The sequence below is a fragment of the Netta rufina genome (genome assembly GCF_964035555.1).
Source record: "Netta rufina genome assembly, chromosome: 22".
Lineage (NCBI taxonomy): Eukaryota > Metazoa > Chordata > Aves > Anseriformes > Anatidae > Netta > Netta rufina.
Window position 1 is genome coordinate 1,647,517 of NC_140146.1, and position 21,190 is coordinate 1,668,706.

The window sequence follows — 21,190 nt, forward strand, 5'->3', positions numbered from 1 at the left end:
AAATTGTCAACCTGATTATTTTTTTTTTAAAAAAAAGGAAAAGAAAAATTAAAAGAGAAAAAATCAATAGCCAATGGTGACCAGTACAAAATAGATTAGGGTATTTTTCACTAACTTTGAGGTTTTGTTTTTATTTTTTCTTGTAACACATTACTTTTTTGTCCACAACGGAGTATACTTCAGCTTCTTACGATGTAAGCTTCCAGCTCTTGTTTTAAACACAGGGAGAGTTAATCTTTTCTGCAGAACAGTGATAAGAGAGGTTCTTTGGCCTTCAAACTAAGCAACACAAAGTTATTGTACCCCATGATTCTTTTTAGTGCTTTATTTTTCCTTGGTGTATAACATGGTGTGTGGCCCCACCAGAAAGGCTTTTGCCAACCCTTCCAGGGTAAGCGTTATTCCTTTTTCTCAAACACATGACATTGAAAGTGTTTTTGAGGCATTCTTCTGGGGAAAAAAAGGACTTGAAGTGCATCCCCCTCCTTAGGCTCCTCCTCCAGGTTACCATTTCTCATTGCAGCAGACTGATCAGCAGAGCCTCTGTCCTCTTCTCACTAGGAGGTTTGGGAGAAGGCCAGGAGTCTTTGAGTGCTTCTCTCCTGTGGTTGGTACTAAATTGGAAATTTTAGGTCTTTAGTCTTATGAGTTGATAATCCTTTGCATTTTCTCTTAAATGGAAGGCTGAGGGAAAGTTTTCAAGGGTGTCTGCTAGGGGTGGGGAAACTGCTTGTTGAATCAGTGCAGGTGACTCTCAACTCCTACATTAGTAATAGTCTGTGCGCATATTTTCCTTTTTCTGAAGGTTTTTTTTATGACTTTTCATCCAAATGTCACAATGAGGTGAAGGTAGAAGGAATATAAGAGCACCACTGCTGTTAGTAGGCTACTTGGAAATGTTGAATATAGGTGATTAAAATGTTTATAAGGGAGAAAATCAACCAGACCAGTGAATATTTATACGTTGCTTCTCATATTTGAAGAGATTAAAATAGCTGGGAAGTAGGGCTGTGAGTAAACCCCACTCTTTCTTCCTGAAAAAAATCTCTTATTAAGAAAATCAATAATTAGTAGACAGTTTTGATCACTCTTCTTATTAGTACTTTTCTACATTAGAATTTACGGTAGCCCTCAGGCAGAAAGTAAAGCGTACTGAGTCCCAGCACGTACATGCATGAGCAGAGGTGGGCTGGCATCGCACGCTGCGGCGCGTGCCCTACGGTCCCAAGCAGTCCCTGGCAGCAGCAGGTAGAGGCACGTCGTGTGCTGCTGTGGCGTGTGGGAAGTCACAGCAGGATCTAGTTTTGCTTGCTCCATTTAATTATTGGAGCTATTACCGATAGGTTTATCTGCTCTCATCTTGGAGCTCTGCTGAGTACACTGAGAATTAAGAGTTTAAATACCTAACTTGGCTTCTGAATGAGGATACCTTGTCATCTTTATTTCTATTTTCCATTTCTTGCATTCATTTTTATTTCTATTTTAACAATCAGTTACTTATTGGAAAATGCTTTTAATGTTTACCGAGCATGTTAAATTCTGAATACTTTCCTCCATATGTAAACCAGGTGGGTGGGAGGTGATTTAGTGGCCTGAGCTCAGGGCTGGGAACCAGGACCTCCTGTTCTCCAGGCAAGCCCTGCCCTGCTGCATCGGGCTCCCAGGGGCATCACGGGTTAACCTGTCACCTTTGGTTTCAGAGGAGGGTGACAAATCTGGCTCCTTAAGGAGAGGGATTGGAGGATTTTATCGTGATCCTTTGTGGGAAAAAAAAAAAAAGAAAAAAAGACAATGAAACCACATGATGCACGTGTAAAGAACTGCCAGTTTGCCTTGCAGAGAGCCCGCAGCCCCCAGCCTGCAGGCTGTTAGCAGCGCCCACCTGGCTCTTACCTGCTAGGCACCAGCCTCCATTCTCTGCTCCCACCAAATTTTTGGAACGGCTCTGAGTCCAGCTGCTTCAACCATTTACCTCCCCCTTAAACAGTTTAAAATCTTCACCGCTGCTTGTTTTAATTTTTTTTTTTCCCAGGCAGGGTAAAGAATGCCTGCATTCATGCCTAGAGCGCCTTTAAAATGAGCGGCAGCTTTGGCTGTATATCCGCCAGCTCTCGAGCAGCACACTTCCCCGTAGCGGTGTTCACTCGTTATATCTCAGTACCTGTCTGTCACTGTCCTGCAGCAAAGCTTTGACTGTTTGTGGTTTTTCTTGTGGGTTTATTTTGCATAGAGTGTGACATTTTGGTTTCGTTGTGGTGTTTCTGACTCTTTGTGCCTTTCCTTTTGTGTTTGTTTCTCCCGCCTTTCCTCAGTTTGCAGCGGGGCCTCGACCTGCCCATCATCAGGTACAGTACCCTGCCCCTTCATTACCATCCTAAACTAATTTGCTGGGGGAGGTGGGTGGTCGGAGGTTGTTCACCCACTAACTCAGAATGAAGGCTCGCTTTGGAAACCAGCCTTGTTAGTAGATACTAGCACCTGCATAACCTCGCTAACAAGCTGCCTGCAACGCAGAGTAACACTTAATTCCTGTTCGGTGTCACTGCACTCATTAACCACCTTACTTACGCTATTTCCGTAGGAAAGGAGAACATGTATAAATTATTTCCAGGTATGTGTGAGATTTGCTTGTCTGTTCAAGTCACAATAAACTTTGCCTAATATTTCCCAAAGCAGCCAGCACATTATGTTGCCTGAGCTGAAGACTTCGACAAGAACTGGGTGCTCAGGTCCATAAGAAAATCCTACTTTTCAAATGGAGAGCAAGGCAAATGATTTTCCAGTTCGTACATTTCTTGTGTGATATGCCTGGTTATCTTTTGTCATTACATTGCTTAATGTTTTCTTCTACTCGCTGTATGAAAGCCAGATGTTAGGAATCTTCATAGTATTCCTGCCACGTGACTTGAACATTGTAAGGAATCACTTAACGCAGAAGAACGAAAATAAGGAATAGCTCTGGCTCATGAAACCCAGGGGTAGCACTTGTTAATAGGGAGGCTGACATACCAAAAGGATTTGCTGTGCGGCAGGATGGATGCACACGTCTGTTTTGGCCTATTCATGGTGCCCAAAGCTGTCTTTTCCATCACCTCTGACATTCATCTTTGCCAAGGTCCTTTTTCAGAGTTCATCTGGGGACTAATTTTGCTTCCTCTTGTAGCTTTGCAGGGGGCAGAGCTTGCCTGAGTGTAGATACGCAGAAAAGTGGAGGAGAGGCATGACAGTGGCAGGAAAGGTCTCCCAGATTTGGTTGTTTCCGTGTCGTTCTTCTTTCTCTTCGCTTGGAAAGAAAGAGTCTGTTTTCACAAAGTGAATGGGAGGGAAGCTAATCCCGTTAACTCCAGTGATGTTGGGACAGGGGCTTAAGTCCTGGAAGGCTTGTTCCAGGAGAACTGCGTTGTTCTCACATCGTTCCTGTTAGTCTGAGCTGTTTGATGCTGTAGAGGTGTGCGCCTTCGGGAAGGTCCTGCCCCAGGACAGCAGGTAAGTGTGGTGGTGGGCACACACACTGCCGCCACCCCCCAACTTTCCACCTCAGAGAGCAGCATGCAGGCAGGCACCCTTCCAGAGCAGGGCAGAAAAAAAAAAAAAAGGCTTAAAAAGTAGAATGGGGCATTTGCTGTACTTGTTTGCTCACAGGCAAACATCACGTGAGAGAGAAAGAACTGATTTTTGTGCCCGGCAAGGGATTGCATTGACAGGCAGTGGTGGAGGAATGTTTGCAGGATTACTGTGCAGTGTGCAGGATGACAGAATTAGTATCTTGTTTAGATACTTTTGTTCTTGACCTTAACTTGAGGTCTGTGTTTATATTACGTGATACTGAAGATGCGTTGCTGTTCAGAAACTCATTAGTTCTTTCTTAGGTTGTTCCCAAGACAAAGTATGTATTCAGTGTGAACTGTTTAATAGTCTCATAAAAATTACCAAGTTCACCACAAGCAGAATCTGGAACAAGAGCCTCGAATCTAGAGGCAGCTCATCCTTGCAAGAAATGATTTCAGTGACTTACTGGTAGGGCTCTGCCACCCGTCTGTCACGGCTTGGTTTAACAATTTTGGACCCAGTTATGGCCCTCCTAGGGGTTAAAATTTGTGATTTCCCAGTTTGTTTTCCTGAATATAACACTACATATTTAATTGCGTTCCAGTTAGATTTGGACTCCATGAGGTCTGCTTATAATTATCTGAGAGAAGCTGTCACTGTTAGAAAAACACTTCAGGCCTTATCCCAGTGATATATCTGCCATGCACCGGAACGGGACAGGCACAGCAAAACCTGGGCTTCAGATGAGCTCCTTGGTTCTTTGCATCTGAAACTCAATCTGTGCCCGTCATTCCAACTGGGGATGGAGAAGGGAGTTTTTGCCACCCACCCATGCAGAAGGGTCGTGGCTGTTGAAGTGAATTCATCACAGACACAGCACGTAGAGGATTTGTGAGTCTGACGTAAATGATTGTTCACACGAATCAGGCAGCTTTAACATGCTGGAATACCAAAAGGTTGTGTAACGCAAGCAGCAGGCTTCCAGGCTGAGGCTCTGTAACCTAAAAAATCCGAAGTAAGTACATCGACCGTAGCGATCCTGGTATTTGTTTCAGTGACATAATGTGTTCTTCTAGGAAAGCAGCAGCAAGATGAGGTTTGCAATGATTTCCGTGTGATGCTGTTAACATAGGCTTCTTATTGATTCTGTGTCTTTCTCAGTCAACTAATGGATTATTCTTTAATGTTATTTCCTGTAATTATTAGATCTCTAAAGTACTCAAATTAGCATGATTTAAGCACCTGAAGTTGACTGGCAACTTCATAAGCAATTTATTTTTGGATGGAAATGCTTGCCCTGACGGTTTCAAGACAGTAGTTGCTGTAAAAGGTGTAATCAAAGTCTGTGTGATAGAAAATATGAAAATGAGATTTAGGATGCTAAGAAAATATTAAGATGAGATTTAGGATGCTATGCTAAGTAAATAGTGGTTGAAGTGTAACGAAAATAGTTGTAGTGGTTCTGATTAAAAGTTCAATGTGCATAACTAATCCTTGATTCCAGTAAAGCAGCTATCGCAGAAACCACTGGGAAGTCTCACTTTCTAGGAGAAAGCAAATGGGTGTTACAGCGTTTGCAGCAGTATAATTAAATATTATGTCAACCTCTGTTTTTCTTTAAATGCCAGGCTTTATGCACAACCCACAGGTTTAGCTACAAGACTTAGCTACCATCCTGTCTGGGTCTGGCATTCCATTTCCCATTTTGTGCATGGAACATCCCTGTCTCTTCTTTATTTCTTTTTAAGCAAAGCTGTTGAGTTACTTTGTTGCTTCTGATCCTCATGAAATACAAATGAAAACAGCAGTTTTCTTTTAAGCTGAAGTCCAAAGCGTAAAATAACTTTTAGTTGAAGAAGCAACTTCAGGAGTATGAGAGATATTTTAAAATGGATGCTCAGAAGAGGCCAGTGTAATTAAAAACAGAAATAAGAACAAATAGAAACTCCAATGTCATTTTTCTCTTTCTGACTTATAATTGTATTTGAGATTAGTTTACTAGCTATGGCAGGCTAATTTAGTTTGAGGTTGCAGTTGTAGTTTATTCCAGTTTTAGCTTGGGGTTACTTGAGTTCTTCTGAGTGTAGCTTATATAACAGCAGGCTGGGTTCGCCCATGCACTGTTGTCAAAAAGCCTCACAATTTGAAGAGGTCAGAAATTTACTCCCTGAGTACATTTGGTTACTCAAGTCTAACCATTTTGTAGCTTCTTGAAATCTCGTGTTAGAAAGCAGTTGGAAAAGGTTGCCATTATCACTTCTCCGTCTTCATCCACAAATACGGAAAGGAACTACCAGTTTAAATCCCATGGTTGACACAAAAAAGGTGTTTTCTTCCCCTATTTTTTATTTATCATTCAGTAAATAATAAGATTGGGAAAACCTGAGGTAGGGGAAGTGCTTTGTTGCCCAGGGGCTGCTGCTGAGCTGCTGGGAAGCCGAGATGCGCAGCGGGCTTTCTGCTGCAGCTCCTGCTCCTGGCACCTGCTTCTGGCTTGGGGCTGCAGCTCCTTGGCCAAGCTCTGCTGCAGGGAAAAGTGAAGTTGCATCTGATCCTTCAAGCTAACCCGGGCACTGCTCCTTCCGTCTGCAAATAGACGTCACTCCTGCTGCGCTGCCAACACCTCCTCCTCCCTCTCCCAGGCCAGATTTGGGACCGACACGTCTGCACGTGAACAACAGAGCTGTCTCGGGATGCCACAGGCTGGACTGAAGCAGAGCACTTGGCTGTGCCATTTGATTTGATCGCACTGATGACATCTTGTTGAACTTCCCGTTTGCCGTCTTTCTCTCTAACTTTTGGCAGGGCTTTGTGGACCCATCACAGTCGCCAGCCTTGATCTGGTCTAGAAATAAGGAGCCCGGCACCCTGCGCATGCTCTGGGTGAGGGTCTAGGGTTAGCGTAGATCTGTCTCCGGTGCTCTTAGCAGAGAACGTTACTGCTCAGTACAGCCTTTAGAGGGCACAGCAAGTGTTTCACAGGCACTTCCCTGGAAGTGAGGACTTAAAAATCCGGAGTAAATAGAAACTCAATTAAAATGCAGCGGAGGTTTATCAGGAGGTTGGCACTCTCTTTGATCATTGATTTTTCTAGATGACAAACATGATGCCTCTTACTGGCTGGCCTTCAGCAGCCTTTTGACACAGGGTCATATGGGAAGAAAATTAAGTGGGAGAAGATGCCTAATAAGAGGATATTGGGGTGGATATAAGGACTGATGAAAATGTAAGTGGCGGGGCAGTGCTGAGAGGGTAGGCAGGAGGTTAGTAGTTTATTTCCTTAATAATTCTGTTAATTACCCTGGCACAAATAGCAGGTATGTGTCTGCAGCACACTCAATGAGTGGGAAGATAGAAAATGGGGTTAGCAAAGGGAAGCTGTACAAGGAGGACAAGCGTGATAGAAGCAAGGCGTAATACAGCTGTGCAGAGCACAAGCCCTTACACTTCAGTGCCAAGGAGAAGGTTTTGTTAAATCAGGTATTGTCAGATGGGACCACCTGTGCAATGCACTCTTCAAATGAACAAGAAAAGTTATTTCCAGTTGAGATGGGGAGTTATTACTGTTGTGTTAACTACTGGCAAAGCCCTGTCTGGAGCATGTGTGCAATTCTTTTTTTATGTTTATTTTTCCAAAACAATTTTTTGAATCTATTTTGCACTAATTTGACCATCCTGGCTATATAGCAGCACTTAATCTTTGAAGGAAGTAGTCAAGTATTGCAGTTTTCTATCAGAAGCTTTGCTGCGGCCCAGGGTACTTTCATGGCCCTGCGTGGGAACTCTCTATGCTCCATGCTGAATCCTGCACTTTGTGGAAGAAATAGAGGCAAAATATCTCTGTTTTTAATCTCCTGGTATTCTCCTGTGGACATCATTGGCTTTACTTGAAAACATTGGCTGTGCAGGCATCCGTTTGACCTTGCAAGATGAATCTTTTAGCAGATCAAGTCAGAGTCAGAGTTGTCAACATTTCTACAAATGACTTTGAACATTGTTAGCTTAGCTTTGGAGGGACAGGATCAGGTATATAGCATAAAAAAAGTCTGACAATGAGATGATGTTTGTTTTGAATCATAAAACCCATGTATAAATCAATGCTCCAACACCTGATTTTCTTGAGAATTGTAATTTTACTTACAGGAACTGGAATAACTACAAGTAATTCAAACTTTGCTGGAGACCCCTCTGCTTGGCTTTCCAAAAGCTTTGGATGGCTTGTTACTTGGAATGATGGATCTGCTTTTCTTCTTGCTGTGTCCTTCCCAGAAGCAATGAGATCGTCTTTGTTTTTTTTTCTTTTCTTTTTTTGGGTCATCTTCTCTGAATATGAGCTGCCTCTGCAATGGCTCAGGCAGTACAGAGTGGTTTTGGAGAGGTGGTGGGCTATGTTTGTTTGTTTGTTTGTTTGTTTTAACCCAGAGTTTTCTTGTTGGAGGTTCTCTTTCTGCTGTAGAACAGCTTAGCACTACCCTGGTGTTATTTCTTACTTGATGTAAGAGCAAGCCTGTGTAACACCACCCATGTTGGTGTACAGAGCACGCTTTCGTTCCTTCTGCTGCAGCTGGAAGGAGAGCTGGCTTGCGTTCCATGAAATGGAGTTTCTTCAGCGTGTCACCCCACACATCATGTTTCACGATCTTTTAGGCAGTGGTTCCCAGTGACAGAAGCAAAAAGTTGTCTGTAAACCAGGAGTTTCCATTGCTGTAAGATTTTCCTCAGTCATTTCAGTTTCAGGGGTGTGTTACTCAGCAGGTTCCCTAGGTGCAGCTGTGTAACTTGGCTGGAGGAGGGCAGGCTTCTTGCCTGGCTCGCGCTGCAGGAGGACTCCCATCCTCTGTGGCCAAGGCTTTTCTGTGCCACCCTGACGAAGGAGTTACTGCTGCTGCAGGGGCTGCTCTTGGGGCAGTCTGCAGCCCCTCTTCGCTCTGGATAGATACAGAATGGTGGTGGCTATTGAATGTTAGCTTTTTCTTTCCCTGTCACACTTTGAGTCTCTCCACTAACAGATCAGAAGTGGTCATTATTCAGCAGTTAGTGGTGAACGAAGGAAGGACCTGATTTCATTCACTCCCAAACCTTTGGTACAGTCCCTTTCATGGCAGACTTACTGCTGATTCTGTAGTTTTATAAGTGACTCCAAAAGTAATGAAGAGAAGCAATAATGAGAGAAAATATTTTAGATTTCTTTTCGGTGTTTCTGGGTATTGAAGAATTGCGAGCTGTAGTTAATCTCATCGTGAATTCAGCATCTAGCCTTATTCCATGTAATGCTCATGTAGTTGCCCTGCATCTAGGCAGCCACATATTTTTTATTGGCACCGGAATACGGCAGCACGTTGCTCTTCTGGTTTTCTTTCTGCATCCTCACTTGCAGATTTTTACCCCCAAAACAGTTGCCTTCTCCTAATTCAGGTTACATTGTGCAGTGTGCCAGTGACAGTTCTTCATCCGGATTAACAGGGTTGGACGTCAAAGCATTGTGGTCATTGTAATTGTATCTGGACTTCTGCACCAGGGAGTTATCATTGGCTTTTCTGGAGAAAAATTTGGTATGGGAACAACGTAGGTATCGTGGTCTTCAGGAACACCACAATGACCATTTTAATTTCATTGTCACGTCAGGTATAGAGGCATCACAGGTTCCTTCTGCCCTACCTGATTCTTTCCAAATGCCAGGACAAATAAGCCCAGCTCCTTCCTTCATTGTTTAGTGATTGCCCTCCTTCTCTCCTCTCACCGCTCGCGATGTGGTTACTCACAGACTATTTTCATTGATGTACTTCATCACTCAGCAGTCTTCAGTGTGATGTATGATGACCTAATTTATTTTTATTTTTTGCTTAGCAATTAAATACATGGCATTTCTTATCCTTCCAGTCTGGGTGCAGAAGTGGAGACCAAATCCATGATTTGAGCTTGAGTTACTGCTTTATCTGCTATCTTTGTGTTACTGAAAGAGACCGGAAAGGAAAAATGTTTAATTTAGTAACAGAGTAAGCATAAAGTCTTTCTGTAGTACCATGTTTTCTACAGTTAATCACAGATTATTTTTTTAAACTTTTATATTTCTATGTCAAACTTTTCTAGAAGAGTTTCTGACCGCTGTCCTGGGATTCTGGTAGAAGAGTCCTTGCACCATTTCAGTCTGTCATGCTGGTTCTGTAAGAGATTAGTCAAAGCAGGGTAGAAAGATGAGTGGAATTGTGTGCAGTTAGGGTGCATGTTATATCCTATTCCTTCCTATTGATCTGTAAGCTGTTCCATTGGCTTTCTTTCTGTTTCCTGCTGCTTTCTTGCTTCGTTATTGAAGGGAGGATTCAGACCTATACAGGTAATTTTAACTCCTGGTTCTGCATGGCATAAGTGTCTCTTTATCACTTGTATCATTATTCCGTTAGTGAATGCATTAATGTCTGATGCACACCTTACCAACTGAGTTTAAAGATTATTGCCAAGACTCTGGTAACTAGAGCAAGGGCTCCAGTGCCACGAGCGCTCCATACCGTGGATGCTGATGCCTTTCCCAGCGCTTACAAGCTGAGACCTGACCACGTACCACTGGGTTGCTTGGTTTCCTGGAGCTGGTCCACTTGCGTGGGGCATCACTTCATGCAAACATGGTAGAAGATTTTGGTGCCACCCTGGAAGAGGTTGCCACCCTTTTGGAAACAGAGCACAAGAGAAGTCACATGTCTCAATTGGTACAAAGAGCAGGCATGAGGCATCTCTTCATAAATCCTGGATTTAGCTGTTCTGAAGTTACACAGAAACAGTTGCCTTGATGTTTTATTTTCCTGGCATATTGATAAAGGTGGTTTTTTGGCAGTCAACCCACCTTATAAAAGCATATTTGACAGAAATAATTTTTCTGACAGTTGCTCTGAAAGCTGGGGTGTATAATTCAGTAGATACAAACTAATAGATAGACTTCAAAGTTTCACATTTACTCTTACCTTTTACTACCTGGAAAAAATTCAAGGTTATAGCATGAACTTAATTTTTACAGATAGACAGCAATTGTCCTGCAGTTTTCTGAATGTGTGGCAACCCTTTGGAAGTAGTACTGTAACTGCAACATATTGTCAGCCTTTGTAATTATTCTGTAATTTTCCTCCAGGAAGTTTGACCGATTCTTTGTTTTCTCTCCTCTCTCCTTCCTATGTCCCTTTCCTGCCCTAGTTTTTTCAGAGGCCTCAGATACAGCCTCCGAGAGCTACCATCCAGAACAGCAGCCCTTCCATCCGTCCTGGTGCACAAACACCGACTGCAGTGTATCAAACCAACCAACACATCATGATGGTTAATCATCTGCCAATGCCGTATCCTATGCCTCAGGGCCCCCAGTACTGTATACCACAGGTAAAAACACGTTTTCCATACACTTAAGAAACTCAAAAGCAACCTGTGCTTCATCTGGATTTTCTCAAGACCTGCTTCAGCATTGGGAGAGGGAGAGATAAAACTGGTAGTTGCATATTTCAGTTCTGTGCTTCTTTATGAAGTATCTGTTGGTCTGAGCATGGAGGCAGTAAGAATAAATTTTTTAGGCTTGGCATGTTCTCAGAAACAGTGTGAAACTAAGCTCCTGGAAAATGCTATGGATGTATTTAAGTTGACTTAATAGCTCTACAGTTACTCTAAAACCTTGGACCTTATAAAAACATGATACTACTGAAAGCAGGGGGATGACTTGTCATTGTTAAGAAGCTTGATAATCTGATCTTTATTGATTTTTGAGGGCTCAATTACAGTTTCTGTATGTAACAGCATGTCATTGCTCAACTGTTTGTAAACTGATGGTTATTTTTTTCTTCCTAGTATCGTCACAGTGGCCCTCCGTATGTTGGGCCCCCACAGCAGTATCCTGTTCAGCCACCAGGGCCAGGCCCCTTTTATCCAGGACCAGGTCCTGGAGAATTTCCCAATGCCTATGGTAAGTTCTGGTTAGAGATTTCCTGTAAGTATTTCCTGGGTGTGGTTTTCTCTTGTCAAGTTGAAGATCTATAATACCAAACTGGATTAGCATTTGTTTGAACTTCAAATAGCTGCGTGATTTGGTTGTGTCACAGCCCTTATTATTCACTCCTGAAAAATTCACAGTAACGGAGTTTCGTTTATATAAATGCTCAAGGAAAGGCTGTAACTTGTAGAGCTACCCATAATCACATGTGAGTAAGAATAGTGGCTATTTATTATTCCCTGCTAAATCATTATTATTTATTAAGGTATTGTGAATACAACTGGCAGCCCTGGTTTCCACTGGTTTCTCTCAGTATGTGCACAGCAACAGAGCATTTAAAATTTCTTGTTCCTGTGTTCCCTGTTTGGCATTTAGAAAGGGAAAAGAACAAACCATCTGGCTTAATTCACTGGTCTCATGCTGCAAAGAACAAGTTAGTCCAGTAAAAGAGTTTATAACCCATATGCAGGCTGATGTTTGCCCTTTCAGGACACGGTTCCTAGTTTCACCTCTTCTCAAGCAAAGAGCTCTACTGACAGTGGTTGCCCACAATAGCTGTGTGCTGTGGTTGTTTGTTACACTATATTCAATATATTTGACTCCCTTCCTCAGGTAATCAGGTTCAAAGCCACCACTAAAAATCGTGGGGTGATCTGTCCAGCATTGAGCTTCCCTTCCATCTGCATCTTGCTGGTGGTCCTTGCCTCCTGCGGGACCTCACAACTGCCTCTCATTTGGGTTCCATTGAGTAGACCCCATGTGTCAGTGGGAGACTCTCCTTAGGTGTCCTGTGACACCTCTTCTCTTGGCAGACGTCTTTTATGTAGAAGTAATTAAGCCCTTAGTTACTTCCCTTGTGCTGCTGTGTACGATGCATATCATACTTGCATCACAGTCCCCTATAAGGTTTTCTGTGGGATCCGTCGTTCAGTTGTTGTTTAAAATAAATCAGCGCCTGTAAGCTCTGTTTCAATGAGCTGTAGAAACTGGTATCTTGCAGTAATGTGCATTTTTTTCTTTTTTAATTTGTCTTGCCTTGCTCATGTATGGGAACATTTGAAAAATCCACAGGATGATTCTAGTAATCACCCCTATGTACTTTTTTCTTTCTTTTTTTTTTTTTTTTTTTTTAAAGGATTTTCGCTTCTCAATATCAAACTTGAGATATTTTGTTCAGTCTGACTGCTAGCCGCCCACACAAATTCTGTAATCTGTTGGGGTCGACATGTTATCAACTTTCCATGCAGCTTTAGCTGTTGGTATTTCTGAGCATTAGAAGTGAATGATTACGTTCCAGGCTGAACAATGATGACCATGTGCAGTTGGCAGAATTGCATGTTTGCTCTTCACAAATTCAGTTTTATTTTAAAGGGGAGAAGAGCTCCAGTTGCCTCCCTACTTAACATTTTGAAAGGTCATGAGTCTTTTTATTTTTTATTTTTTTGAATTTGGAGTATATAGAGCTAGTGGGACTACTTCGAAAGATATTCATGAAGTCTTCAAAGACTTCAGTTTCTGAACGAATGGAGAGACAGCAATTATGAGGCAGTTAGTTCCTGTTTGCTTACCTGGACAAATAAAGAGAAGAAATATTGTAATGGCTCTTTAAATCTGATCCACTAAATGAGGAAATTGCCTACATATTTGTCATTTGAAGTTTTTCTTCCATTTCAGGTCTGCTTTCTTACTTTCTGCTCACTTAGTGCAGTTTGTCTTCACTTCTGTAATTTGGAAAAGGTTCCCTTCTGGTTCCTTTCTACTCTTGGAACTGCCTGGTTTCTTGCACAGCAGCTTGTAATCTTTTAGCCCCAGTTTGCTTTCAGGTTGATGTGTCTGCAGAGCATCAGTGGGCAAAGCTGGAGGCTGGGTTTGATGTCTGGATTGCAGCCCTGCCTCACACAGAGCGTTTTCCAGGCAGGGAGGGTTTAGCCAAGGAAGAGAGGGTGATTGCAGGTTTGCTTGCACTCATCCACCTTTTCCTCCTGTTGCTCCCTTGCTATTTATATAGGGCTGAAAATATTCTGTCTCTCACCAGGTGTCTAAGCGTGGTGCTGCTCACAGCACTGGGAGACAACTAAATGCAGAGTACTGGCGTGGATGGTGCTGCTGGCAGCGGCCTTTCCCTTAAACCTCAGAACTTTGCAGCAAGTGTGTAGTGTAGCATGGTATGGAGTGGCTGCTGGGCATCAAACTCACTGCAGCATGACAGGCTGTAAAGGAAGTGATAAGGAAAAATACTGCAGAAGACTAAACGTACTAAGATGAAAAGTACTTATTTTTCCTAAACTGTATCTCAGTTTTGTAATTTATTGTTCCCTCATATCAGTGAGCTTCTGTGATACATTGGGAAGACCTTGAAATGATGAATGAAATGATTGTGTGAAATGAACACTGACCTGAAAAGGATCAATATGTGGGGCAGAGAGCAAAGAAAGTTGCACTGAAAAATGCTCTTGACTTGTTGCCACAGAAGCTGTGTTCCTTCCCAGAAGTTACTCTTCCTTTATGGGGTTTGATTTTTCAAAGTACTTTTCATAAACAAAGATTTCTTCCTTGAGTTACACTGTTGGTCTCTCTTTCACGTGGATCGTGTTACAGCTGTCTTACTAGATCTGGTTTCTAGGAAACTAGAAATGAGGAAAATTAACATACTGCAGGGCTCCCAGGCTTGCTCGTGTCCTGTCATGTTACCCAAACTCGTGTTGTACACCTGGCCAGCTTGGCCAAAGCATTACTCGGAAGAGTTTGAGGCTGCACAGCTCTTTTTCAGGAGAGAACGGGGATGCTGACAGAGGTTTTGCACCCCGAGGCCAAGGCAGATCTGAAGTCACACTGCTTGCCACAAAGTTCAAAATGAAAAGATTATCGAGTCATTTAGACTACCTTGATTGCAGTGTCTGGGAGTGAAGTAATGCGGCGGGCTGAGCTTTTAGCAGTGCAGTGTTAGTGCCTTCTAATGCTTTCTGCTTTCAACTACCTGCCTGCTATTTCAGGGGAGACAAGTCCTTGTTCTGGGCAGGGAGTGAGGAAACCTGCTCTGAGCTTTTGCTTTCTAGCTGACAGCTTGAGGAGTGCCTCCTTTGAAGATGCAAGTCAGATTGCGCTGTGCTGGGTTCGTTCACTTTCTTGGATTTCACCATTTGCTTGAGACAGTAGTAACCTCTTTTGGTTATAATGTTCCCAAAGACATCAGCACAATAAAGATTTTAATTCCTATTTAAAGGTTAGTTCAGCTGAAGAATAAATCAGATTACTTGAGAGGCAAATGAAAGCAGGCAGTCCATCTAGCATCCATGCTTAGGAAACAAACAAACAAAAAAAAGCACTCCATTTGCCTATATCAAGTAGTACGTAGACAAGAGACAGCTCTGCTATGCTGCTTCTATTTATGTCTGGCACATCTTGAAAGAACTCAGTCATTTTGAGCCTGTCTTTCTCCATAAAGAAAAGTAAATGAAACTGTTGGATATTATGAATGTAATCAACAATGCAGTGTAATTTTGCAATAATAACGATGGTCATGCTTTTTTGTGTTGCAGCATGAGAAGAACATTGCCTTTAATTACATTTTCTCACTGTGCTTTAAAATAAGTTGCCGTTGACCTTGCAAATTCTTTGTAACTGTTTTACTGAATTTCTCTACAAAGGGGGAAAAAAAACCCTTACCTTTTTGTCAGTCTAAGGAGTCCAAGGATGGACAACTTCTCTTTTCATGTCTTTGTGATTTCAACAGCCTCTCAGAAACTGATGCATGTGATGAGGAAAAAATGAAGTATCGACTTAATCTCTTGTCTTGCTGGAGCAGCAGCTCTGTTTAAGCTGTGGAAGTGAGGAAGAGCAAGAGACAGACTGGTTTCTAGTTGGATGCTAAAAGTTCTGCTTTTTCAAAAGAAGGGAGGGAGGAGTAGGTGGACGGTTTTATTCTCATGCTTGCTTTTCTTTCATTAGCAGACTAACTGTATTTTTCTTGTTTCTGTGTTGTTCTTTCCCAGGAACACCTTTCTACCCAAGTCAGCCAGTTTATCAGTCAGCACCCATCATAGTGCCTACACAGCAGCAGCAGCCTCCACCAGCAAAAAGAGAGAAAAAAACGGTAAGGGATCTTCATTGAATGATAAGTCCTCTCTGAGAATTGTCCTGGTTGTAATTAATGAAAATTTTAGCTTAAAAGTGGGATTTATCTTCACAGAGAGGCTCTTACCTTTTACTCCTAAGTTTTATTAAACATTGCACAATGCTGCAATGATGTCTTACTTTCAATTTTCTATGGGAACTTGCTGCTCTGTGTTTTGTAATGTCTCAGCCAGTCAGAAATGAAAATACTTTTGCTGGTTTTGTAACAAACACAAATGAAAGCAGCAGCATCTCCTTAAGCCAGAGGATCCTCATCTGCTTGTGCTGCTGTTCTACGAAAGAGCCAAGTGGGAAAGAGCAAACTCAGATCAGTTTGCGAGACTGTTGGGAATAGGTTCAAATTGACAAAACAGAAAATGTTCAATATTGTACCTTGGAAAATGTAGAAAAGAAGCACTAGCAAGCTGGGGACGGATTTACAGAGCTTGAAGGAACCTGAACGTGATGCTATGAAAGTGGGCAGAGATTTGGAGACCGCATCTCCTCTCTTCCTAGTTCACTGGTCAGAATTTATGAGACAGAGACTAATGTAATGAAAACCTGTTTGTAGGTGAATGGTGGTAGGGAATAGTAAAGACATAGTGGGTGAATGTAATGTTTAAAAAGAAAAAAAAAAAAAAAGGGGGAGGACTTAAACTTATGAATGAATAGTTGATTCTGAATGAGTGAAAGGGAATTAATTTATTAATTTTACGTCAGTGTGTGTGTGTTGCAGTGGATTGAAAACATCTAAAGAACTGTTTCCTGGCCGAAAAAAAAAAAAAAAAAAAAAAAGTGGGGAGAACTTGTACATCTTTCAAAAAACAGAATACTTGTATCTTGATTTTTGAAGATGAGCTGAGATGATGCTTGATCTGGAAAGCTGGAAAAGCTGAACAATGCGTTCGCTGGGCTTTCAAGAAAAGCCTTTTTTGTAGCTGCTGTCATCAAAGGGTGATGCAACTCTTTTGCTACCTCTTCACTGTCCTCTTCAGTCCTGAGGAGTCTCTTTTCAGCATCCAAAGCATGACATGGCCAGATCATTGATACCATTTGAAGTACAGAGATGTTCAGAAACACTCAGCTTGGTTAAGACAGTTTAATGCCCAGAAAGCTAAATTCTTTGAAGCAGAAAAGCAAAGGCTTTTAAAAATGCTTTTGTCTGGATGTACTTTTTCGGTTTGCTAATGTTACAACTGAAAAAATAAGAGAGAGATTAAAGAAAAATGAAGCATGTAGACATACACAAATCTACATGCACTGTTAGCTGAGTACTACAAAGTTTCAGCGAGGGAAAACATGTTTTAATGACATTGACAAGAGGAAAAGAAGGTAGGAAATCCATCCTGCCAGCTCTTAAGTCCTCATTGCTGTGATCACCTAGATGTTTTAGTGGAAGAACACAAGTCTCTTTTTAATCTATCAAAAGTAAGAGATGACCACATCTTGTCAATACGCTAAGTACCGTGTGTGTGCTCATTTGTCTTCCCAACCCAAAGAGTTGAGAATACATTGCACAGTACTGAAGCTGATAAATCACAAAGCCCTCCTGCAGCTAGCAACTTTGTCAGTTGCCAGTGGAATAAAACCACCACAGTTCCCAGTGACAGTCCTGCTCTAAGAAGGATTATACCTCCAGGTTTGCCTGTGGTTAGTGTATTCTGCTTGGTACAACAGGGACTTCTGTCTGCATTTTATAGAGTGCTCAACCAAGAGGTTCTGAGGTTAACAGACGAATGATAGCGCTGTCTTGAAGTTTATGGAAATCTGCCATTTTTATACTGAAGATGACTTTCACTAAAACTCTGTTCCAAATAAATTAACCCATACAGGTTGACCAGTTCCCATGCTCAGTGACATAGGGGTTCAAGTGTTTGTTGAGGGTTCAAATGAGCATGTTCTCAAGTGTTTTATTCTGGATGATATTTTTCCTTCCATTTTTGGCACTATGAAGATGCTCAGATAATAAACTTGTTTCCTAAATGTTGATGTGCTTCATAGGACTTCAGTTTGTTCTTGCACTTTTCTTTCTTTGGCTCTTTAGTTCTGTTTGTTTTCTGTTTTACTGGTGTTATTTTTCTCAGCATGGAAGGTGAACACAAAAGAACTGATTTGCTTTCTCTCTACACCAGCAGCTGGGTTGGCAAGGTCAATGAATTTCGTATCAGGGCAGTATGTTTTTGTTTTGTTCATTTTTATCCCGCACTTTCCACTAACTGGCAAGCTTACTTTTATAGCTAGACCGTCCACTAAATTTAACAAGTTTCACTAAACTTATTTTCTAGAAGTAGAGACCACATTCTGAATTAAAGGGTCACGTACTGCAAGGCACGTATTTAAAATTGTTCCACAGTTGCTTTAGATCTGAGAGAATTTGAAGAGGTGTACATTTTTAGAACTGACTGGTACAGTTGATGAGCATTTTGATTAAATTAGGTTTTAAGATTAAGGGATGACATACCATGCATTTCAAGTTGCTGGAACAAACCACGTTGCAGTGTTCCTGCAGAGCATCAGCTCAGTCCAGGGCATCTCATACTGAGTGTAATGGAAATATGTTCTGTCCATGCTTCCCCTCCATAAGCCCCACGGACAACGTGTAATGGGAGGACTTGTCTGAAATATTTCTATATTCAATTCCATAGATCCGGATCCGGGATCCAAACCAAGGGGGCAAAGATATAACAGAAGAAATAATGTCCGGAGGGGGCAGCAGGAACCCAACGCCCCCCATCATGAGACCCACTTCCACACCTACTCCACCTCAGGTAACAAAGTGGCCATGTAGCCCTCTCCCAGTGATGTCTGCTTTGCTTTGCTGTTTGTTAGAGCCAATTCCTGAGTCTTCCATCCGCACCACCAACTGCCTCACTCACCTGGATGGTCTTTTCTTTAGTTGTCCATGTTCTTCAATGATTTTTTTGTAAGTTTGATCATTTTTTATCATCCTGTAGCTTGTAAAATGTAGAACTGCGATGCTGCTACAAGTTCCCCTCCCCTGCTTTTGTATCAGCAGTAGTTTTTAAAGCTGGTGAAGGCTTTCTGAAGGAGTCAGTATGTCTGTGAGAGATGTGGTGTTTCCATTAGTGTCTTGTGCACCTGAGGAACATCCATATCATGCATGTGATTGATTATATATCTTAAATGGCATTGCTGTCCATACTAATGTCTTTCTGCTTTAGTAGTCTTGTTTTAGAGTAACCAGAATTATTGTAGCTGAGGACATTTATCAGAGAACTTCCTGATTTGGGCTCTGTGTATTCAGCCTTAAAAAGGGAAAGATAAAGGGAAAATAAAAGGCATTCTTCTAACATAAGAAAAAGCATAAATATCCCAAACTGATATTTTCCATAGTTCATAACTCTCTTCAAAAATTCTTGTCACACACCTTTGGGTTTCTGACCCTTTCTAAGCCTCTGTATCCTGCTTCACCTGAGAAGTCCACATGTGATGTCTAACAATTAAACTGAGTGGAAATCTGGGTCTGTTCTAGTCCTTTTTGACTCAGGGCCAAAAGAGCACTCAGATCTGCGGGCAAGCAGTCCTGACATGAACATAAGTCCATCTCGATGTTAACTGCTGGGTCTGAAAGTGGTTGCGTTATTTATCAGGAAGTGATTTCTCTCCTTTGACCAACTCTTCCACACCTGCAGCAGGAGGAGATGATGTCTTCCTTGGTCTCCCCATGGCGTTGGAGATGGAGAGGAGGCACATGGCACATGCCCTCTTCGCAGCAGCCAGCTTGGTGTAGCTGCCGCTTTTGTATGTAATCTCCCAAAAGAAGGGTTCTTCCAAGGGGAGATGGTGCTAAGCCACGAGCTGCTCAGCTTAAATGTTTGTGAACAGCTGGAGAAAAAGAAGCTGAACTCTACAGTTTGGCACAGGCCTTGGAAGTTGACAATGTTTTATTGGAGGTTATTGTCTGCTGCCCAGGGGCCTGATATAAAGACCATAAATATCAAGAAAGTTCTGCATGTGATGGGTGGGCTTTGGGTCAGAGCCTGGCTCAGGCACAGTTTCCTCTTTGTCCAAGCTCTTCCCTGTTTAATGTCAGAAACAAGTTTTTGCTATTTTTTTTTTTTTTTTTTTGTGCAACAATTGTTCCTGAGATCTGAGATGAAATCTTACCCCCCACATGCACATCCTGTGTCAGGATAGCTTTTCTGCTGACTGTCCTGTGCTGAGGAAAATGCATGGGCTTGTCCTGAGACACCCATTGCATGAGGATGTAAGCCTGAGGTTACAGCTGAGCCAGTGGGGATGAGGAATGGGGGATCACTGAGATGAAATAAGAGCCTGGTGTGCAGAACTCCCCTCTGAGACAAATGGAATAGCTACGGCTTTTGGCCATTTCCCCAGTTCAATCAAATCCTTTTATCATATGAAGGCATCACCATTAGCTTTGGGTCACCTGCTTTCTCTTCCTGGTCTCCATCAGGGGCAAGCAGTAGCAAGGCACCGTGCTCGAGCAATTCCCAGCTGGCTGTTTGTGCAACAAGGTCTGCAGGGCTCAACTGGAATAAGCCTTCTTCTGTCAGAGAGTGGTCTGATGATTTGTTGACTCCAGCTGGAAAGGGAGAGAGCAGAGGGCTGGTTATGTATAGAGTTGATTATAGTTCTTTCCAAGCATTTTCCATGAGAGGAGATCCCAGTGATAAAAAATGTTTGAATGGTGGTGAGACCTTCTTCCCATTACTTCATGCTAAATGATTTACCCCATTAGAAGTGTGGAAGGGTTGAAAACAGCCAAGGTTTCAATTTGTGTTTATGTGTGGTGCAGCTAATGCAGACACTTATTGGATCACTTTTGCGTTCAGAAAGCTATTTTAAGATACTATAATTAAGTCAAACAGGACAAAATAAATGCTTTTCTAGAGGAGGTTAATAAGCATGAATTTTTTATCAGCTGTAATTTGTATGCAGAGCACACCAGTGATGTCCAATCATCTGCTCTAAGTAAGGTATGCAAATATTTCATTGTTTCATATCCAGACTTTGTTTTGATTAGGTACTTGGAACCACTTTTGCTAATCACAGAAGAGCTTCGAAATAGAGCTCACCAGTAAAAGTTCATTAGTGCAGCATAACTGAAAATTTAAGCTCACTTAAGCCAGGAAATTCAAAGTTATTGTCCCAACAGTGTCTATAATTCATTTCTCTTAAGCACGTCTAGTATCTTGGATGCAATTAGATGGTGCTTAGTGCATGCCTTAATACGTATGTTCAGTGGCTGAATTCCAGTAGCTGTGGATAACTTTGAACTGTCTAAAATCAGGAAACTTTAAATATTCAGCCATGACTTTGCTCAAAACTTTTTAGGGCTTTTTGTATTCCCTTTCCTCAGCTGCTAAAAGCTGTGAACAATCAATGTGAGATTCATATGAAAAAGAAATACTTGCATGTTGAAATACTCAGAATTTGCAACAGCTCCTGGAAGAGGTGCACGGGAAGTGTTGCTGCTGCCCTGTTCCCCCATGCCTTCCAACCAAACTGTGCATGAGGCGGTTTTGGATGAGATTGCATCTGGAGAACATTCAAAATGCAAACCCAGAGTCTCAGGGCTTG

General features: G+C 42.1%; 1 protein-coding gene across 11 annotated transcripts in view; it reads left to right on the forward strand.

Moving 5' to 3' along the window:
• The window catches only part of EIF4G3 (eukaryotic translation initiation factor 4 gamma 3), a 154,580-nt gene that overhangs the window by 74,777 nt on the left and 58,613 nt on the right, over positions 1–21,190 (forward strand). For 6 of the 11 annotated variants that reach the window (XM_084300406.1, XM_084300410.1, XM_084300414.1 and 3 more), the window contains 5 exons: positions 2,313–2,345; positions 10,732–10,911; positions 11,371–11,485; positions 15,505–15,605; positions 18,271–18,393. In XM_084300406.1, coding sequence (XP_084156532.1) covers positions 2,313–2,345; positions 10,732–10,911; positions 11,371–11,485; positions 15,505–15,605; positions 18,271–18,393 — 552 coding nt within the window. The remainder of the gene's footprint in view (positions 1–2,312; positions 2,346–10,731; positions 10,912–11,370; positions 11,486–15,504; positions 15,606–18,270; positions 18,394–21,190) is intronic. The other 5 variants (XM_084300411.1, XM_084300416.1, XM_084300412.1 and 2 more) reach the window with 1 other exon arrangement.